An 18,820-nucleotide genomic window follows, 5' to 3' on the forward strand; every position below is an offset into this window, starting at 1 on the left:
TACTTTTGAAGGATGAGTCCATGGTTGATAGGATATTCACACATGTACTCGGTTTTCTTCTTCAAGTGACCACTATTCACCGGTTAGCAAATGTTAAGCGTTGTCGCTTTGCACAAGACGCGCCCTTTTTAACAACAGTTTCTTGAATATTATTGCTGTTATTATCTGTTGCCAATCTTGTTTACGAACCTCGTGTAATCAGTAGGTGCGCGCTATGCGGATACGGGCGTGCACTTTAGAACTTCAGCGAGCACTCGACAAGCCTGTTCCGTAGGTCAAATTCCCACAATCCTCGCCTCTCACCGCTATCGTTGTGCTTCAGTGCTTCTAATCATCGGGGACAAGTTCATACAATAGAGAGTTAGTTTCGTGATTCGACTCATGTGCTACCGTTTTAGGCTTCAACATCCCTACAAGGTGGCAATATCTTTCGCGACTGCAGTTGGCTGAGGCGTTTCATACATTTATATCTATTATTTCGCGATATTGCACCACCGGCTTTTTAGCTAATCTATGCTTGCGGATATGTCTCAATTTCTAGGATTATCATCATCACATTAAAGCAACGTGTACCTTAACCAACGCAGTAACAATGCGAAACAGGAAGCGCAGATTAGTCGTGTGATCCTCTCTAGATGAGACATATAATTATCCATAAATGCCATTGCATTTTGTAATACATTAACGACCTAATGATAAACGCAGGATATGTAGCACAAAAAGTGTACAATTATCTCCAATAATCCAATTATGCATAAGATGCTGGTACAACGGTCATGCGATTCTGAATAATGTAAACGCAACGTTGCATCTATTGCTTTAGGTGGACAACACTTCCATCCTAGCTTGTTTCGTGTAGTTTGAATACCGCAACACAAGAGAGCGTACACAAGCATTTTCTATGTATTTTTTCACGGTAAGTTTCACGAATCAAATTGGACAACAGACAGAAACAAATGCACGTGTAAGCCAGACTAGAGGCACGCATCGACAAATTTCACCTCAACCTTACCCAGGGAGAACTGTGACCTCGGGACTCAAATGCCACTGTACGTTGGTATGCACATTCATACACAAATACGTATAGATATACATACATGAGCCGAAATATACATATACATATGCACCCACAGACGCTACCTTATTTTCGGTATTCGGTTTCTAACGTGGTTCCCGCAGCACAGGCGCCTCCCGTTCTAACCGCATGGCCAGTGGCACCATGCCTGAAAGGGCCGAACAAGTCGACATTTCCGAATTTCGCTTGCGCAGCGTAGCTCTTTGGCTTGCTAGACGTGTCAGATGCATGGCATTCTTACGTCGCAACAGTCTACTTATAAAATGCGAGCGCGACGATCTTGGTAACGATTAAGGAAGAGGTAACGGGATGGCTTAGCCACCGTAGCTCATTTCGCGTCTGTCATAGCACGTTGAGTCGTGGCGCGTTTCTACAAGGTGGACCACGCCAGGTGTAGGGATTGAATACATTTCAACGCTGAATGAACGATATTTTCTGTGCAAGATAGACTTTAGCCTTTTGGGGATGCGTTCTTCAGTAAAATATGCAGCACGCATCTTATCATAAAGCCCATTTTGTCTAGGTGGTCATAAAAACATCCGCTGGTTGCGTGAGCGCTACATAATGTGTTTTATGTTTTGACTGACGAGTTAGTCAAAATATCGAGTGACGTGAAATGTTTCAAATAATTTTTAGGTTAAGCAACTGACTGTAATCTTACCGGGTGTAACACCATTCGTGGGTGGCTGCTGTACAACTCGTGCTCAAAAATGTGGTGGCAGATCGGAGAGTGAGGCGTCGTTATTCGAGAACTCTTAGCACGGGGACACTGATCATGGCAGAACAGTTTTGCAGTAGGCCATCAGGTGGAGGGCTGTTCATGAACATGAAAACTGGAAAGGCAATCCGTAGACAGGGAGCATTTTGTCGTGCGTGCTTTGGCACGCGCGCGGATGTGTGCGTGTGCGTGCGTGCGTCTGTGTGTGTGCGTGCGTGCGTGCGCGCGTGTGTGTATGTGTGTATGTGTGTGTGTGTGTGTTTTTGCGTGCGTGCGTGTGTGTGTGTGTGTGTGTGTGCGTGTGTGTGTGTGTGTGTGTGTGTGTGTGTGTGTGTGTGTGTGTGTGTGTGTGTGTGTGTGTGTGTGTCATGAGAGAAATAATTTCCATCCACATACAAGTAACGGGTGTGTGTGTGTGTGTTTCACACGCACACAGAGACACCCGCTACCCGTATGTGGATACAAATTATTTCTCTCATGAAGCGTCCACCATTTTGTTGATTACCCCAACATCTATGTGCGCCAAATGTCTAGGGAGTGCTGCAAATTTAATGGTACGATAGGCAGCAGCTCTCTTTTCTGATATCGGATTCACAGTACTAGTTATTCACGCAGCTCCGAAGGACGACAGCAGCAGGAAATCCTCCGCTATGTCAGGCAGGCGGCCGACGAGGCGCTGCGGGGCCAGCTTAAGAGGAAGCTTTAGCTCGGGCCCAACTCCGACGTGGCCTATTCAAATAAATAAGAAATGCAAAAACGTTATTCTGAGGTAACTATCTGACCGATTTTAATGAAATTTGTTGAATTTGAGTGAGAAAAATTCGTGATTGCTGGAAGCGGAATTTCGATTTAGAGCCAGAATTCTGATAAAGATATTTTCAGAAATGCGCAAGTTTGAAAAAGAAGCACGAAGTTTACAAATCGAAAGCTCCACATCAGCCCAAATATCGCGGTTCTGCGCAGCTAAAGGTAGATCATTCAAAGCAGACAAGTTCGATTTGTCAATCCATATCTTACACGAATTTGTTACGTTGTGCATAAGGTTTTTGAAAAAGCTGTATTTTCATATCACTCAATTTCTCTAGATTCATGTCTAACATATCAATTTTGTCTGATTTAGATGTGCTATTAGATTCAATTCACAGGATTGCGATATCATTTTTCATTGCTGAGTACAGAGTTGTAAACTTGAGTGTCATTTTTGAAAACATTTTTTTTTATTTTTCACGATTTTTAATAAGATGTTGCGGACGTAAATAAATACTTCGAAACAAACAGTGGCTAGATTTTAAGCCTTTCTTTTAAATGCAACAAAGCTCGCAAAATTTGGTGGAGTGGTTGCCGAGAAAAACGAATTCTCTTTTTACTTGTATTTATATAGGAGCACTCGAGCTAAAGCTTCCTCTTAAGCCATGTCTTCACTTCGTCCTGGGGCACCTTGCGCCCGAGAACCACCTAAACCAGCACAGCACCGCGGATTCTCTGCTCTGCGAAAGTGGTCGGTTCATTCCTCGGCCGCCTCGGGGCAGTGACGCTGTCTCGGCCGTCTTCTCGGTGCACCGACCAGAGCGAGAAATGGCTCTTGAATCACTGCACATTGCGCATCGGCACGTGACCGCATCTCGTGCTATCCTCGAACGCGCACTGCTCGAGCACGTTAGCGAGGCAATGCTTGTCAACCGCTCGACCAATAGTGGAGCAGTGGAGAATGATGATTCTGCAGAGCATGATCCATGGCGCCATGTAGCTGCCACGATGGGCTAGCAACCGTACAGTATCCGATGACAATAATGATTTCCTTAATATGGCAAATACCCAAAACGTGGGATCGGTAAAGAAGAACGCGGTACATTTAAAGAAAAGATTATACCTTATGAAATGCAAGACACTACAAGCGCTACAGAACAGAAGTAGAAGAGGAATCGCCAAGTATTGATTAAAGATGAATAAAATAAATATTTTTAAAATTTTTGTATCATAACCTTCTAAGAACGAAAAAGGAGGATGATAACAAATTAATACATCAGTGTTTTTTTCTTGCCAATAAATTGCCTGTGGCAAGGCAAACGTCCTTGTACCTGAAGTGTAGAGCCGACGCCTCCATAGACAGCATAAGTCGGGAAATCAATACCCCGAGTTGCTGAAAGGGAGTCTCGAAAAGAATTTTTTAAGCTGGAATCAGCGACACGATTTCAAGAAGCGATCTACTGTCTCGGTTTCATTACAGAAGTGTCAGAGAGGGGACTACGTCCGACGAGCGCGGTGCAAATAAATATGTGGTTGTGAAATTAGTCCTCGCAATCTCGTAAATTCAGCTTCTTAATGACACGCTAGACATGATTAAGAAATTCAGGCGATGCAGGAAGTCCGAATTCGAACGATTACATGTTTTGTAGACGTTTGATTAAGGCAGAGATTTCTTTATCTTGCTTAAGCAATGAACGCCGTAATCGACAAACGAAAACTACCGGCCCATTCAGGGAAGCTTCGGGAACCCAATCGGCTGTTCCAGTTGAACATAAAGCACAGGTAATGGTTATCCGAACCTACGTAAAATAAGTGGACAGTTAATAGTTGTCCGAACTTATTTAAAATATGTGGACTAACCAAAGGTATGCCAGCGATATAATCGAATCTGTGCTTCGAATAAGCTTCAACCACAGTGATGGCGAAATCTCAATATAATGGGCGTCGGCAGATTTCATGGAAACTTGGGCAAGGCTTGAATGATAGCCGATTATTCGGTATAAAAAAATAGTTCTCAAATACCAGCCAACGTGTGCAGAGAATACGTCAACCCTTATCGTATCGGTTATCGAAGCATCAGTTTCAATTCTTACTTCCCTGTGCGTCCACTTAACCTTACCACCTTCCTGTTTCGTATCAAGCATCTGGCTACTACCCGCTATGGAAAGGGGGGGGGGGTGACATTACCATTCACAGGTTAAGCAGCGTCGAACATTGCCTTGGTCCTTGTGCATCGGTGCGTTGAGGTATGTTTGTTTCTGCCGATTTAACATTTACATTTCAGCACAGCTTGCAGGTGTTGCAATGTTATGGCAGAGTTTGTACGAGACCAATTAAAGCTTTTTGCTGATATGCATTAGCAAATTGACAAGAATAAAATGACAGGCGAACGCATTGTATTCACATGTAATTTACGAGATACACAACACCTAATGTTCTGAAATTACCCGTATACCTGAACTGTTTACCTGCAATGCGGCCATATCTGCTCTGATATGAAAATAGCAGGACGATTCAGTAAACAAATCCAGCCTTTATTACCGATCGCCTCACCCTCAATGCAAAAAAGAAATGTTCGCAGTTTGCGACTAGCAAATTTTTCCGCCAATTGTAAAATGAGATGCGCTCAAATGCAGCTAGAGTTCCTCTGTGCAAAATAAAAAAAAGCACTTTCACGGAGAACCATCGGAGTTCTCGTACACAAAACGTCCCAAAAGTTCGGTTCGCAAGAATACGCGCAAGTTCCAGTTGATGCCGCTATTCGTCTTAAGCATACCATGAACCTACATTAACGCTCTTTGTAAGACAATCTGGCATTTGCTATTTGTTTGGAAGGTTGCCTCTAGAAAAGAAATCTTCCAGAACTCTTCGCAATAAATTATATAGCAGAAATAATATAGCACAATAAATTATATAGAAGAAATTATATAGCAGCAAACAATAACGTTATCGCCAAATTGAAGAATACCTTCAGGGTGAGACAAATATCGATAGGCAAATATGCTACAAATCAAGGTAGACGCCAACGATTGTCCCATGAGGGAAGGTGCAGCGCAATAGCCTCGTGCTTCGTACGAACTGGCTGTGGGTGATTACGTGTGTCCTGAATATAGTAAATGTAGTACATATAACAAGGTTCCTTTGAGACTACGCCGAGCTTTTGCTGATGGTTGTTTGGAGGGTCGCTAGCTGAAATGAAATATCGGAATACATCCCGGAACTCTTTGGCAAACCTTCCGGAACTCTTCCAAACGAATACATTTACCGCAGTAATATAAACGATACTTATCGACGATAATAATAGCCGATATATTAATACATGCGAGACGAAATAATTGCGTTCGTATAAGTACGCTACAATTCAAAATAGGCGCGAACCACAGTCGCTACCAGAAATAATCGCCCAAATCACGCGTAAATATACGCCCCCAAAGCTGGGGAAGCAAGAACCGTGCCCGACACTTCGTTGATATAGACGCGAGAGATTGGGGCACGGTGGCGACTGATGGCAGCACGGTCGGAACATATCTGGGGAGGTATTCTGTAAGAGTCCACCTAGGGACATGTCCATTTCGTCTGCTGCTGAAGCACTCATTGCCTGTGGCACCTGACTGCTGCGGAGGCGCAGACCAGCCCAGTCAATCAAAACTTCAACAGCAGACGCAATGGACATGTCCACTAGGTGGACTCTTACAGAGTACCCCCCCCCCCCCCTGGTGCGTGGTGCAATTCTCGACGTGGAGTATCCAAGATGTTCAAGCCCCGAAGGAGTGTTCATCAGCCGTCTGTGCCGGCACCTCTCCGTGGCAATCCCCTGTCTCGCCGAGCCCCACGGCCACTTAATTCTGTGCGCTCTCCGCTGTGGTTGTCGTGGCCGCCGACCGGCTGACCTCGTCCTTGGATCTTGGGTGGACTCGGGGGTTTTTCTGCGCTGCCATCCAGGGCACAGGCGACATCCGGCGAAAGCGCGAACACGGTCATTGAAAAGCCAGTGACCGAGTCAGCTCCTCTAGGTGGAGGGGATCCCCCCATGTCTCGCAGGAGATCCAAGTGGTGATGCGTTGCCTGGCTGGAGTATTGTGGTGACCGTGTACTGCGAAACAAGTGCGGCGTCGTTCAGTTCCTTGTAGGTGTACTTTGCTACACGTGTAGCGGTGTTTCAAAGTATTCGCGTAGAACCACTTAAACACCGTCAGAACGATACGAGCTCTTCTCGTCATGCAGGAGCAGGTTCATGGCAAAGAGCGGCACCTTTCTAAGCTATTTGGGCATTACGTTTCTTCAGCGTGCACTCCTGAAGGCAGACAAAACAGATGTAATGAGAAATCCGAATTCTAAAAAAAAATGTTCAGGAAAACTGATTGATGGGAGTGATTTCATAAATGAAAGTGTAAATTATATAGCGCATCAAAAGGGAAAGACGGGACGTCAACGCGCCGCCAAGTACAGAGACCATGTCAAATGTTTTATGGAATTCTGAACAATCAGTGATACGAATTTCACGCACATAAATGCTTTATCAAAGTTTGCTATGAAGAACGAGGTAACTGGGTAAGAAGATGTGAAAGGTCTTACGAGTTCTCGTTAAATCGTTCAACATGCAAGGGTTGGCGGGGACATAATACGCGGGAAATAAAATTTAACATGCTTGGCACTTTCAGTGAACCTTTGTATGAACAGCTTATAGGATCTGTTGTTCGTAAAGTTTTGGTCAGACGTGGTATTGGAAAACTCGCAACCACACACGCGAACGCAGACAGGGGCACCCTGTCTGCGTTCGATTTCACGGAGTGAGACGAGACTGAGGTCAGCTATGTGGTTGGCAAGCTTTTATTTCTTAGGGTGGTGCAATGCCGCCTCGTGAGCTGATGGCGAGGAAGACAGTCTTCGATGAATTGAAACTCAACAACGAAGTTGTTATTTAAGCCGTCTTGTGTTACCTCTAGTGTTTTTTTTTCTCTCATCAGCGCCGTCACGCACGCACGGTTGAAAAACAACCAAAAATTACCACATAATGTTCCTTCCTCTGGAACTTGGAGCATGGTATGACTTTGTTAGAATCGGTTCTGCCTTATTATGACCAGCGCGATACGGAAGGCAACACAAACACCAAAAATTGGAGGACGCTTAAGCTTCGCCTTCAAGAGTGGAACGCGACAGCCTTCCCATTGACCCGCGAAGGGGTGTAAGACAGTGCGCTACGGCGCAGGGATCACTTACGAGGCGCCCCGCATCGGACTTTGCGGCCACCTATCACACGGAGAGCGCCGAGCAACGCAGCGTTCGGCGCGGCAACGAAACGTGCGCCTGAGCAAACGGAACGAACCAAAGAACTCGGTGTCTCGGAGGGGGAAACGATCTACGCCAGCCGAACGTCGTGATCGGCACGGGCAGAGAGATAGATAGATAGTAATCTAAAGAAAGGAACGGCGCTTGATTCTGCAACGCGCGTGGAAGCATGGGGAAGCGTCGTCATGGGAGAGGGAGTCGGCGCCGCGACGCGCCTGGCACCGGTCCGCGCAAAGCCCCAATGCGTGCATGGCGCGCCACCTGTCGGGGCAGCGCCGTACATTGAGCGGAGGGGGTCTTCTGTGTTTGCCGCAAGATGGCTCTGCGTGTATGGTAAGCGCAGAAGAAATGTAGCGGCGTACTTCGCTACTCGTGTAAATGCGACTTATGTAAGTTACATGCTCATAATTACCGATATATACCGCAGTATAACTTTCTACGGCACGTTTTTAAGGCGACACAGCGTTCACTAGAAGCGCGTTTGTACCGCTTTCAAGCATCGAACTCGTGGCTGAGTGGTAGCGTCTCCGTCTCACACTCCGGAGACCGTGATTCGATTCCCACCCAGCCTATTTTGGAAGTTGCTTTTTATTTATTAAGTGCCTGCCATGGTTTATCGCTCACGGTCAACGCCGCGGACGCCGCCGCCGACGACACCGGCTTTTCTGCGACATGAGCTCCTTAACGCTATCGCGTTAAAAAAAGGAGGTGAGGACGGCGCTTGTGCTCATTTTGGTCTGCTGTCGTCGGTTACGTGATGGGCGTAATAGGTCAAATACGTTTCGTTTTATTTGATACGTTAAATAAAAGCGGAATATGTATAATGTGTTCCTTTGCTTTTCCATTGCATAACACAAAGGATCCAGACGGGAAAGGTGGGTCAGGGCTTACTTTCGTCTTTCTCGCGGCGCCCACTTGAGTCCTACACAGAGTTGTCACTATCAGTAGGCATTGTGTTCCGCAGTGTCCCCTAAACAGTAAATTTTTTGTCGACACTCCGTTGGAGTAACTCCAAAAACACTGAAAAAAAGGTCTCTGCTAAGTAGTCTTTTACCATTACATCAGCTTAAGAAGTTCCTTTTCCAATATCTGCCTAAAATCCTTTTAATTATTCATCTCTCGTGTTGGTGCGACATTACAAATATCGCCAGCGACAGTTACGTCATCAACTCACCCATATTTAATCCTCTCTGTAGTACCCTAATTACTTGCGTTTAATGATAATTGCGCTGGCAATGCCACGGTGAAATGCGGGATAATTCTATCCCGTGGCTTTTCATTTACCTACCTCATATTAAAGGTTTGCGCTGAGTATCTGTTTCGCAAAAAGGTCATTTAAGAGACACTAAAGGCAAATAGACAAGTACTAAGTAATCGCGGACTGTCAAGGTACCTCACAGCGCTTGTATGGTGCCGAGAAAATACTTATTTCACGAGAAGATTGCGACTGAAAGCACTACATGCCTGTAGCGCAATTCATATATTGCGCACCCGAGCGGGGAGTGGTGCCGTTGCATCCGCCATTACCGCCTTTTGCTGCCGTCGCTCAGTAGAACTGCCCGCGAGAGGCAGCGGTCAGCGTTTTTTTTTTTTTGCTCAAAATGCGAATGCGTGGCCATGGATAAACCGAACCACGACAGAGCATTAGATTCGGCCCGCAGCTGCTCTTGGTAATGTGGCCTAGACCATTCGGGAATCTCACGACATCACATGGATGTGGAATTCTTGGCTACTGTCAGTTTGTGCGACTTTCGCAATCCAGCTAAACCAGCACCCCACTACGCGATAACTACCGAAATGCGATGGAGTGGGCTGCGCAAAGTGTAGAAAGTGAAACTTGCCTACCGCCCATGTCGTCAGGGGCAACGACAATGCGTTTTTCTTATTTTTTTATGAAATACGAGTTCTGTGAGAAAAGTACCCAATCTTTTTTTTTTGTGCGGACACGTGATGGATATGAAACAATCGCGCTTGCATCAGCCGACCTTGGACTTCGTGCGCATGCGCGAATTTTTTCCCTCCTGCCGATAGCGTCAGTCGCTTGGACTCAGCGCTTGTGTGACGTAGTGCGCAGTGCTCTCGTCGGTTTTTTATTGAAAGGAAAATGGCGGAGAGACTGGAGCAGCGTTACTGCATCAAATTTTGCCAGAAACAGGGCGACAGCCAAGTTGAAACCATTCGGAAGATGCAGACGTCTTTCGGTGACGATGCTATGAGCAGCACACAGATTAAGAAGTGGTACAAGTGGTTTAAGGACGGCCGCACATCGGTGGAGAGCGACCCACGCTCCAGTCGACCATCAGCATGCCGAAATGACGAGGTCATTGCCGAAGTGAACGCTGTGGTGATGCGGGACCGTCGTGTGGCTATCCAAGAAATTGCAGAAGAGGTGGGCATCAGCACTTTTCCTGCCCATTCCATTATGACCGAAGATTTGGCCATGAAGACAGTTGCGGCGAAATTAGTACCGAAGCTGGTCACGGTGGAGCAAAAGCAAGTTCGTGTTGAAGTCTCACAGGACATGCTAGATTCCGCAACCAGTGACCCCGACTTCATGAACACCATAATCAGTGGTGACGAGTCTTGGGTGTGTGGGTAGGATCCAGACACCAAATCCCAGTCGTCACAGTAGAAGCATTCCACGTCACCAAGACGAGCGAAGGCCCGCCAAGTGCGCAGCAAGGTTAAAGTGATGCTGATTGCTTTCTTTGACTCCCGCGGTGTGGTACACCATGCACGAGTACGCACCACAGGGTCAAACCATCACAGAAGAGTACTACAGGAACGTCCTCCGTAGTCTACGTGATTCTGTGCCGCACAAGAGACCGGAGTTTTGGTGAACAGGAAATAGGCGCATCCATCACGACAATGCTCCTGCACATTCCTCGCACTTGATTCAGACTTTTTTGGCGAAAAACCAGACTCCTGTAGTTCAACAGGCTCCTTAGTCTCCTTATATGGCCCCCTGCCACTTCTGGCTGTTTACCAAAATCAAGAGGCCATTGAAAAGAGCGCGATTTTAGCGAAGATAGGGCATTATGGCTGCAACGACAGCTGAGCTAAACTCCATTCTGAAAGAGGCCTTGTCGGAATGCTTCAAGCAATGGCAGCAACTATGGGAGAAGTTTGTGGGGTCACAAGGAGACTACTTTCAGGGTGATTAGGTTTCCAGCGCTCCAGTTATGCCAGTTTTCTTTCCTTCGGCCAAAGGTGGGATACTTTTCTAACAGACCTCGTATAACTGGACAAGGGACAGTTTTTTACGTGTTACACTGGAATACAATGATATCTTTACTACGAGTGGTTGAATACTAGTCACTGAATTCTAATCAGGAGTACCTTCGTCCCGGGGAGACCCTAAGCGTTAGTGGCATTACCCTTCATTTCTCGGCTAAAATCTGTTCGCAATAATATTGAAGCTTTAGACGTTCTGGAGCACAAATCTATCCCTTTAGCTTAAATTAGTATTTGCCTTTAGTGACCCTTTAACAAGTTCAAAGCGAGAGTGATCTGAAGTGAGCAGAGGCCCCACTATGTATCGGTGCAGGGACATTATACAGTCTTCTTTGGTATTGCAATTGTTTTTTCTGTACCACACAATCTGTAAGCTATTCTACGTAGAAATTACACGCTTATGTACATGGTAAACATTGCGAGTGTGCCGATGTGTGCTGATGCGTGTGAGCATTGATGTGTGCATCATAAGACATCTGGCATTAGTATAAACTCTGTTGTTTTTGTTCGGTATAGAAGTAACGGTAAAGGGCTGCATAACTTTATCGCAAAAATGCAGCGATACGCAATTACCTTTACAAGGGCAACGTTTCCAACAGTTTAATCGTCTGTCCTATCTGTTAGGCAGCACCGGATGAGTGATTAGCTCTTACTGCTCATAGCGTATTCAAAGAAAAAAAACACGTTATGCCTGCTAAATAGTGTCGAAGTACGAGTGTGTTGTCAGGTTTACCTCGCATAACAGTTAAATAATATAAAAGCGCAACACATTCAGCCTGACGGGAGACGAAAGACTATCTAAGGGTGGGCGACGACGGGAGGAAAGGTTAGGGCAATTTCATGGTAATGTTGATGGGTTGAGGGTGTGGGAGGAAAGCAAAACAATGAGGGAATTTTCCCACCTAAGGTTAAACGGGCAGTTACGTGGAGGGACTTCTCAACGTGGAATTGCTTCGATGCATCGCATCGGTAGAACATGCGCCTATATAGACTTGATGTATTTTTTTTTTTCAATTCATACGGCATGCCCAGACTGTGAATAAAGATGATTTTTTTTTTTCGTGCCAGAAGTTCAAGCTTTCCCTCGCGAATGTGCATCCTAATGTTCACATATGAAATCGGGGCATTTTTTTACTATTTTCGCTAAGACGAAGCGACCTAATTTCGCTATCCAAGCATGTCTTCTAGCGCGAATTGCGAAAATAATTGATCAATCTATTTATTCACGCTATCATTGCTATTTGTGGCCCAAGTTAGGTCCACCTATGTGCTAATCGACCTGAAGAAACCAAATAGGGCTACACGCTACACAGGATGGTTATGGTTCACGAGCTATTGCACAATTATTTTTTCTGCTCGAGAAATACGACCAGAAACAAATTCGATGTCGCAGGAAAAATCACCACGCCAGTGCTAGCTTGTGCGCCGCTATATATAGCATTAGTTGCATAGACGATATGTTGAGAAATTTGCATGACACTGACGCACGCATATGCTCGAAGGTTCTATCTAAAGCAGCAGACGTGTCTGTTAATGTAACGATAACCAGAACCAAATACCTGAAATAGTCTCCGCCTTCCGAATTTCTCCGTACCAATGACCTGCCTTAAAAGTGCCCCACGTCAACACGTGTCAAGATTTATAGCATTGCGAAAGCCGGGCGCTAGTGCGAAATGTTTTTAAGCTTTCTGTATGTGTGAGACTTGCGAAGTTGATCAATCTTCAACAATTATGCATCTTCCAAGATGCAAAAGAAGTGTTCGATTTGTTCTATGAAATTGTCGCTGCCATGATTTTATTCCTGTCGTCTTATACTGCAGCCAATTATCTTTAGGCTTTGGAAAAATTTAGCCGGGACGCCCTGTATATTTCCTCTATATTTCAGTTTTTCAGTGCTACTTAGCCCAGGTGCTATATTCAATCTTTGCAATTTTCTTTCATTGCGTCCCCTCCTCCAGCTTCCTATCTCTGTCTCCTGCACGCAGCCATTATGAAGTTAGCTGTACTGCTAGACTGGTAAACCCGCTCAGCCGAAATTTGTTCACTTCCTCGTTTACACCATGATAACAATAAAGCAACTAATTAATCATGCCATTACTACTAAAAGGTGTTCCTTGGGGGCGTCACCCTATGCTTCTTCGCATTGGACGTCGGAGAAGCCCGATCCCCAGGCGCCACCTGTCGCAGCTGTCCTCTTTTTCTGCTTCTTCTAATCTGTAGAGTTCTCAACACGATGACCTGCGGGCGACATAATTTGGCCTTCTACAAGATACAGCCTAAATTAAGAGCGCCGCGTAATTGTTCGGCACAAACCTGCAAGGTGGAGCGATGTAATTAAAGGAAAATCAGACATCCACCAATTAGTAGCAATTGCTGCAAAGGAAACACATACGGGCTCATACGGGTTCCTCGAAATTTTCCCTGCGGGATCCCGCAGACTGTTACGTCGTACTCTTGCTTTTGCTTCGAGTTGTTGACCAACTTGACTTTGCCCTGCCATCTGCTAGTCGCCTGGTTAGCTCGGATGGTAGAGTGGCTGCCACGTAAAGCCGGTGGTCCTGAGTTCAAGACCCGGGTCAGACCGAATTTTCCCTCAACTGCAAGGCTCTTTTTCTCCGAGGAACACGTAAGGCTTTGCTTTGTAGCAATTGCTATGAATGGGTGGATGTCTGATTTTTCTTTTGTTAACTAAATAGAGAGCGTGTGTTTCGTGATACTGTCTGACCAACACGTCCGATTCCTGTGATGCGATTATGGTTATGTTTCGCGCTTTAAGCCCACAGGGATCATTCATACACCTATAGCAAGAAGCATAGATGCGGCACTTAATCTGGTTAAGGTAATTATGTTCTAATGATGGGGATATTTCAAAGCGACCTGTTTGTTATTGGGAATCCTTATCAAGCATACGTAATAAGAAGAGAAGCAGCTTACCAGTAATCAGGTCAACGGCGTAGCCATGGGGTGGGTGGTTGTGCAACAGGACTGACCACTTCACGATGGTGGCGAGGACCGTAGGGTGACTGCCTCCAGCCAATGTGTCTGTAAAGGTATGAGTGCGGGTTGTCAGCGGATTCCTCCATGGCTTTTAAAGGGCTGTTATGGGTTAGACACATGCCAAATTTTGAAGCCCCTAAACATGCTGGCTTGACTCACGGCTGAAAACGTTAACCTTAAGGACAATAAAGAATACTGTACACGATAGCAAGCTAAAGCGGCAGGTCTGACGAGAAGGGCAAGAGCTGAAAAATGATAATTATGAGCACCTGCTGAGCAAAAGAACTTCTCACACATCAGTTAGGCGGTGATAGACGACAAAATTTGTTTCAGGTCATTTTCGTGTTGTCAGTCGCCTGTGTCATGCTTACGTGCGACAAACGTCACCCAGAAAAGAAAATATGATTTGTTGAGCATATATCAGCCGGTATTTCCTGCCGCATGGTCTTCGGAAAGCGACGAGGGTGGATAACATTCCCATCAACTACGCCGTAACATTGCAACATTACCGACTGGAAACAAGACAATATCCTCTACCACATCCAAAATTAAGCAAGAAAGAAGCCACCGCATTCCGCAGACTACACACGAATACGTATGTCCATGGAATGCACCGGATGCACTTCATCATGCGCCGGATGCACCCCACCGAATTCTCATACCTATGCCGATGTTGGGATGTACCAGACGCCCTCCAACTCGTTGTGTTGGTGTGCCCACATCACGAGAAAAACAGTCAAGATGATGCCTCAGAACCGCTACAAGCGATCGAAGAAACGTGGTAGGCAATGTTAAACGAACACAGCCTGGAACATCAGCGAAGTGTGGTGGACCGGGCCCATGCTGCAGCATTAGCCAACGGCTGTCTGGACTAAAAGAGCCGCCCACCTAGGACGAAGAAAGAATGCTTTCTCGCTGTTTCTCACAATAAATGTTCATTCCTCCTGCTCCTCCACAATATTCCCCTTCGTACCAAGGGGTAACGGTGAGACAAACAAAGCACGCTTAAAGATGCCAACAATTCTTAATGCGAATTTTTAACGCCTGGACGGAGATGAGCGGGCGAAAGGAACGCCTGCTGCCTCGGGCCAGGTGCTGCGCGAGAGCGCATCGCGGAGACGCCACGTCACACTCGCTCTGGGAAATTGGCGCGCGGTCTGAGCCACACGCTCACGCCCATGGGGCTTAGGTGTTGCGTGCGCCTTGCGGGCCGTGGTGACCGCTGCTCCTTGCTCGGTCTCTCGCCGCGCAGCACGTCGGTAGCAAGCGGCGTTAGCACAGCAGGCACTTTCTGTTTGCCGGTTCGGGCAGTAGGTGCCGCACATTACTCGCTGCGCAGAAATGGAAGGACCGCTCAGGGGCGTTTAATCGAAACATTACACTAATACGGCATTGCTGCTAGGCAACCAATTATGTGTCCACAGTACACTGATGTGACACAAAGACAACTTTAACAGGCTTTAGCTTTAGTTTTACCTAAAGCGGTAAGCGCTATCTAGAACGGTGTATCATAGCAATTTTCTTACAGCTGCAGGGGGGGAACGCTAGCGTATAGGCCAATGCGCTACCAACACCTACCAACGTCATGGCCTTTGAAAGGGGACAGGGACTGACGTGAGATTCCCCAGTGTGCCTCCAGCTACCCGCGCTGCTAAGTCTGTTGCAGTCTGTAGATGAAACAGTGATGGCCCCTTTGTGAGTGCCCGCTACAAACGTGGCCCCATAGCTGAATACTCCGACTTGTGCATTTCTGCACATGTCTGCTAGCCCTCACACTATATTCTGTTCACTTTCCCTGCCCTTTCCCCTGACGACGCTGCGCCATGCTGCCTTTAAGGTAGGAGAATTAAGCGCCATTATTTACTATAGGCAACTACCATCATCAAGTCGCATCGTGTCGCTGTAATCTTTGGTAGACGCACTTAATTGAAACCAATTCACGCAGCCACCTCCGTGCGTGAAATTTGAGCACGTGAGCCACGCTCTCCTGAACTTTTCTACAGTGCTTTGTTTATTTCACCCTCTTTCGTAAGGGTACCATTAGCACGCTAAACTGCGTAGTGTAGACATTTCTTTTTCTACTGTGGCTGACAAGTTAGCTCTTGGGACTAATGCTAGTGTTATTTTTTTTAAGCATGACTTGTTATCTCACGTTGTTGGCGATATTGAAGTATCTTGAGGCGAAATCTAGAGCCGTTATCCGTGCATGGAAGCGAGAACGTCCGGCAAGCTGGGAGTACAAAACGAGATCAGCCGGACAAGAAATCAAGAGTGCATAGCGTACGCTAATTTATTCGCAAATAGGTTACAAAAAATATTCTTTCCGACATCTTCCTAAGGTTTGTTCACAATATCACTGACCCCCACGGTATTGTGCCCGAGACAAGTGCTGTGCAGTGTACTGAGCCAGTTGAACAATCGTCCAGTATCAGCATTCAAAGCTTTAGGTCAATACTCCCTCAGAAAATCCACGCTTAACGCCTTACTCGCGTTATTAAGGTTTGTGTGGTCTGCGGGGCTTCACGATAGACTGTAAGAACGCCTCCCCCTACCGCTCTGTCATATACGCGGTATGGTCCTGCTTGTCTCTATGTCTTTCTATCTCCCCTTCCGCTCTCATTATCTTTTTATCCCCTTTCACCCTTCCCCCCGTGCAGGGTAGCCAACCGGAACTGCCTCTGGTTAACCACCGTGCCTTTATATGCATCCTTTTCTCTCTCCCTCTCTCTCACTGAAGCTGTAACTTCTCGTACGGTGAAGTTTTATTTGTCCTTTCCGATGGCGAGGTTCAAAAGGCAGATGCAGGACACTATACACTTCACTGTCATCTTGTGCAGCTGAGTGCCCTTTCCAACGCCAGCGGTCCGCGAGTTCTGTGGCGCGTCCGGCGCACCAGCAGCGCTGGGAGCGTCCGGCGCGCCGCGAGTGGCTTTCTGATCGAGACGCTACTTGCTATGAAGTTATATCTGCGCCAGAAACTATTGCGTTCATATGCACCAGTACACCCTATGGCGTGGTGAGGTGCGATGTGGTTGGGTGTGTCAGTGCGAACAGGCGCCACATCCATTTTAAGATTGTGGTTGGTATCAGACCCAACCAATTTGCTTTGCCGGTAGCCATTTTACGCTTACATCTAACCTCGATTACGGTAGAGACAGCAATTTTTGCCTGTATTGAAAATGACTATGGAAGCAGATCTTGTAGTCAGGCTTTCTTAAGCTCTCTCCCTCTGCATTGTGCAGATCACCTACTTGCCATCAACAGCGCAGGCGCCCACTGACGTCTTAGCGGCGCGGTGACGGTAACTGCGGCAAGCTGTACCAAGGCATACAAGTCCGATGCACTGTCCATTAGGCCACGAATGCGCGCTTAAAAAGGCACAATGAGCAATTCTACAAATCGCTCTCAAGCTAGCTAGCGCTCGGAGACTCCTGGCGCGGTATGTGCGTCGCATAGCAAAAATTATAACAGGTGAGGGCGCTTCCCGTTACGATGAGCTACGGGACGCGTTCATCAGCGAAACTCGCTCCGCGTTCCTCGCCGTACTGTGGCACGCTGCTGCAACGTCGAGCACGTTGCTACAATGTCGAGTACGGCGCGCACTGCGATTGGACACCGTTCCAATGCTTAAATTTTCCACTTGCTCTGCAAGGTCCACCATGATGCCTAAAGGTCGCGCTCGTCAATGAAATTTATAGTAGGTCTGTCGTCATCATCCGCCATTTCGCCTTGCTGGCTGAAAGTTTCGGCGATTCCAGATGGTATGGGATATGCACATATTTAAGATTACCCGATGTGAATGTGCTTTCTTCACTGTTCTTAACTTCACGATAACGCACGTTAGACGGTATCACCTCGTTAGCTAATTACCTTAAATTAGGTATTTTTTGCCACTGCCGTGTTACAGGATTGCGCCACAGCAAACAAAAGCCTGTAAAGTGGTATTAAAATTGCTGATGGTTGCTCTTTACCACGAGAATTACCGCCCATAGTGAAAACTGATATTCATGACAGATGGTAAAACACTTGGCCACAACAAGTAACCCTCTATAAATATGTGCCAATATGACAAATTATTGATCAGAGACAGTGAAGCCGTATAAGCTAGCTCTGACACACTTCGGATGCATTGACTATCTAACGGCTAATAGTCTGTTTAACAACTCATAATCCCTCAAGGTAGACGAAGATTCATTCAAAAAAATAAATTTGAACAACCAATCCCATGAGGAGGAGCAAATTTATTTCTCAACTATGAAGCTTTCTTACAAACACGCAAGAGCTTTCTTTGTGTTTTGGTACTGCGGTATAGATGAATGATTATTTTTTCTGAACATATCGTCCTCCCCCTTGCGAACTTCTGCGGAGGTGAACGGCAACATGCGCAGCATATGTTACAAGTCTAACACAATAGTTAAAAGTATAACTGTTTCTTTATATAAAAACTTGACCCACACTACCTGTCACCGATGAAACTCCGTTGAACCAGAGCCTCTTCAGGACGAAGATGAAGTGCTGCAGGACCTGCCCTGCCTGGTATGGGGAGGAACCGCGACAGAGCCGGCAGCAGTGCCCGAACGGTGCCGCCGTCAGCCAAGTCCCGGCGTCACCCAGCAGTAGCTTGCCGCCGAGAACCACGGAAGAGATCCTGCCACCGTTGCTGTTGCCTGCTGAGAAGCGGGCCGCGTCCTTCCACGGCAGCATCGCGGCAGCCACCGTCGATTCCGTTGTCCTCTCGACCTGGCGTCCGAACGCACGTG

The 18,820-nt window shown here is 46.6% G+C and overlaps 2 protein-coding genes across 2 annotated transcripts; one reads left to right on the forward strand and one right to left on the reverse strand.

Annotated features, from left to right (window-relative positions):
• Positions 1-5,053: 5,053 nt before the first annotated feature.
• LOC135911061 (uncharacterized) lies at positions 5,054-18,820 on the reverse strand. Its single transcript, XM_070537528.1, has 3 exons — positions 18,521-18,820; positions 13,998-14,105; positions 5,054-6,633 (listed from the first exon to the last, which is right to left on the reverse strand). Exons 1-3 carry the CDS (start codon positions 18,762-18,764, stop codon positions 6,518-6,520), a joined length of 468 nt encoding a protein of 155 aa, XP_070393629.1. The 5' UTR covers positions 18,765-18,820; the 3' UTR covers positions 5,054-6,517.
• On the forward strand, positions 9,934-10,428 carry LOC139054997 (protein GVQW3-like). Its single transcript, XM_070532706.1, has one exon. It carries the CDS (start codon positions 9,934-9,936, stop codon positions 10,426-10,428), a length of 495 nt encoding a protein of 164 aa, XP_070388807.1.

The sequence above is a fragment of the Dermacentor albipictus genome, chromosome 1 (assembly GCF_038994185.2).
Source record: "Dermacentor albipictus isolate Rhodes 1998 colony chromosome 1, USDA_Dalb.pri_finalv2, whole genome shotgun sequence".
In the NCBI taxonomy this organism is placed as follows: domain Eukaryota; kingdom Metazoa; phylum Arthropoda; class Arachnida; order Ixodida; family Ixodidae; genus Dermacentor; species Dermacentor albipictus.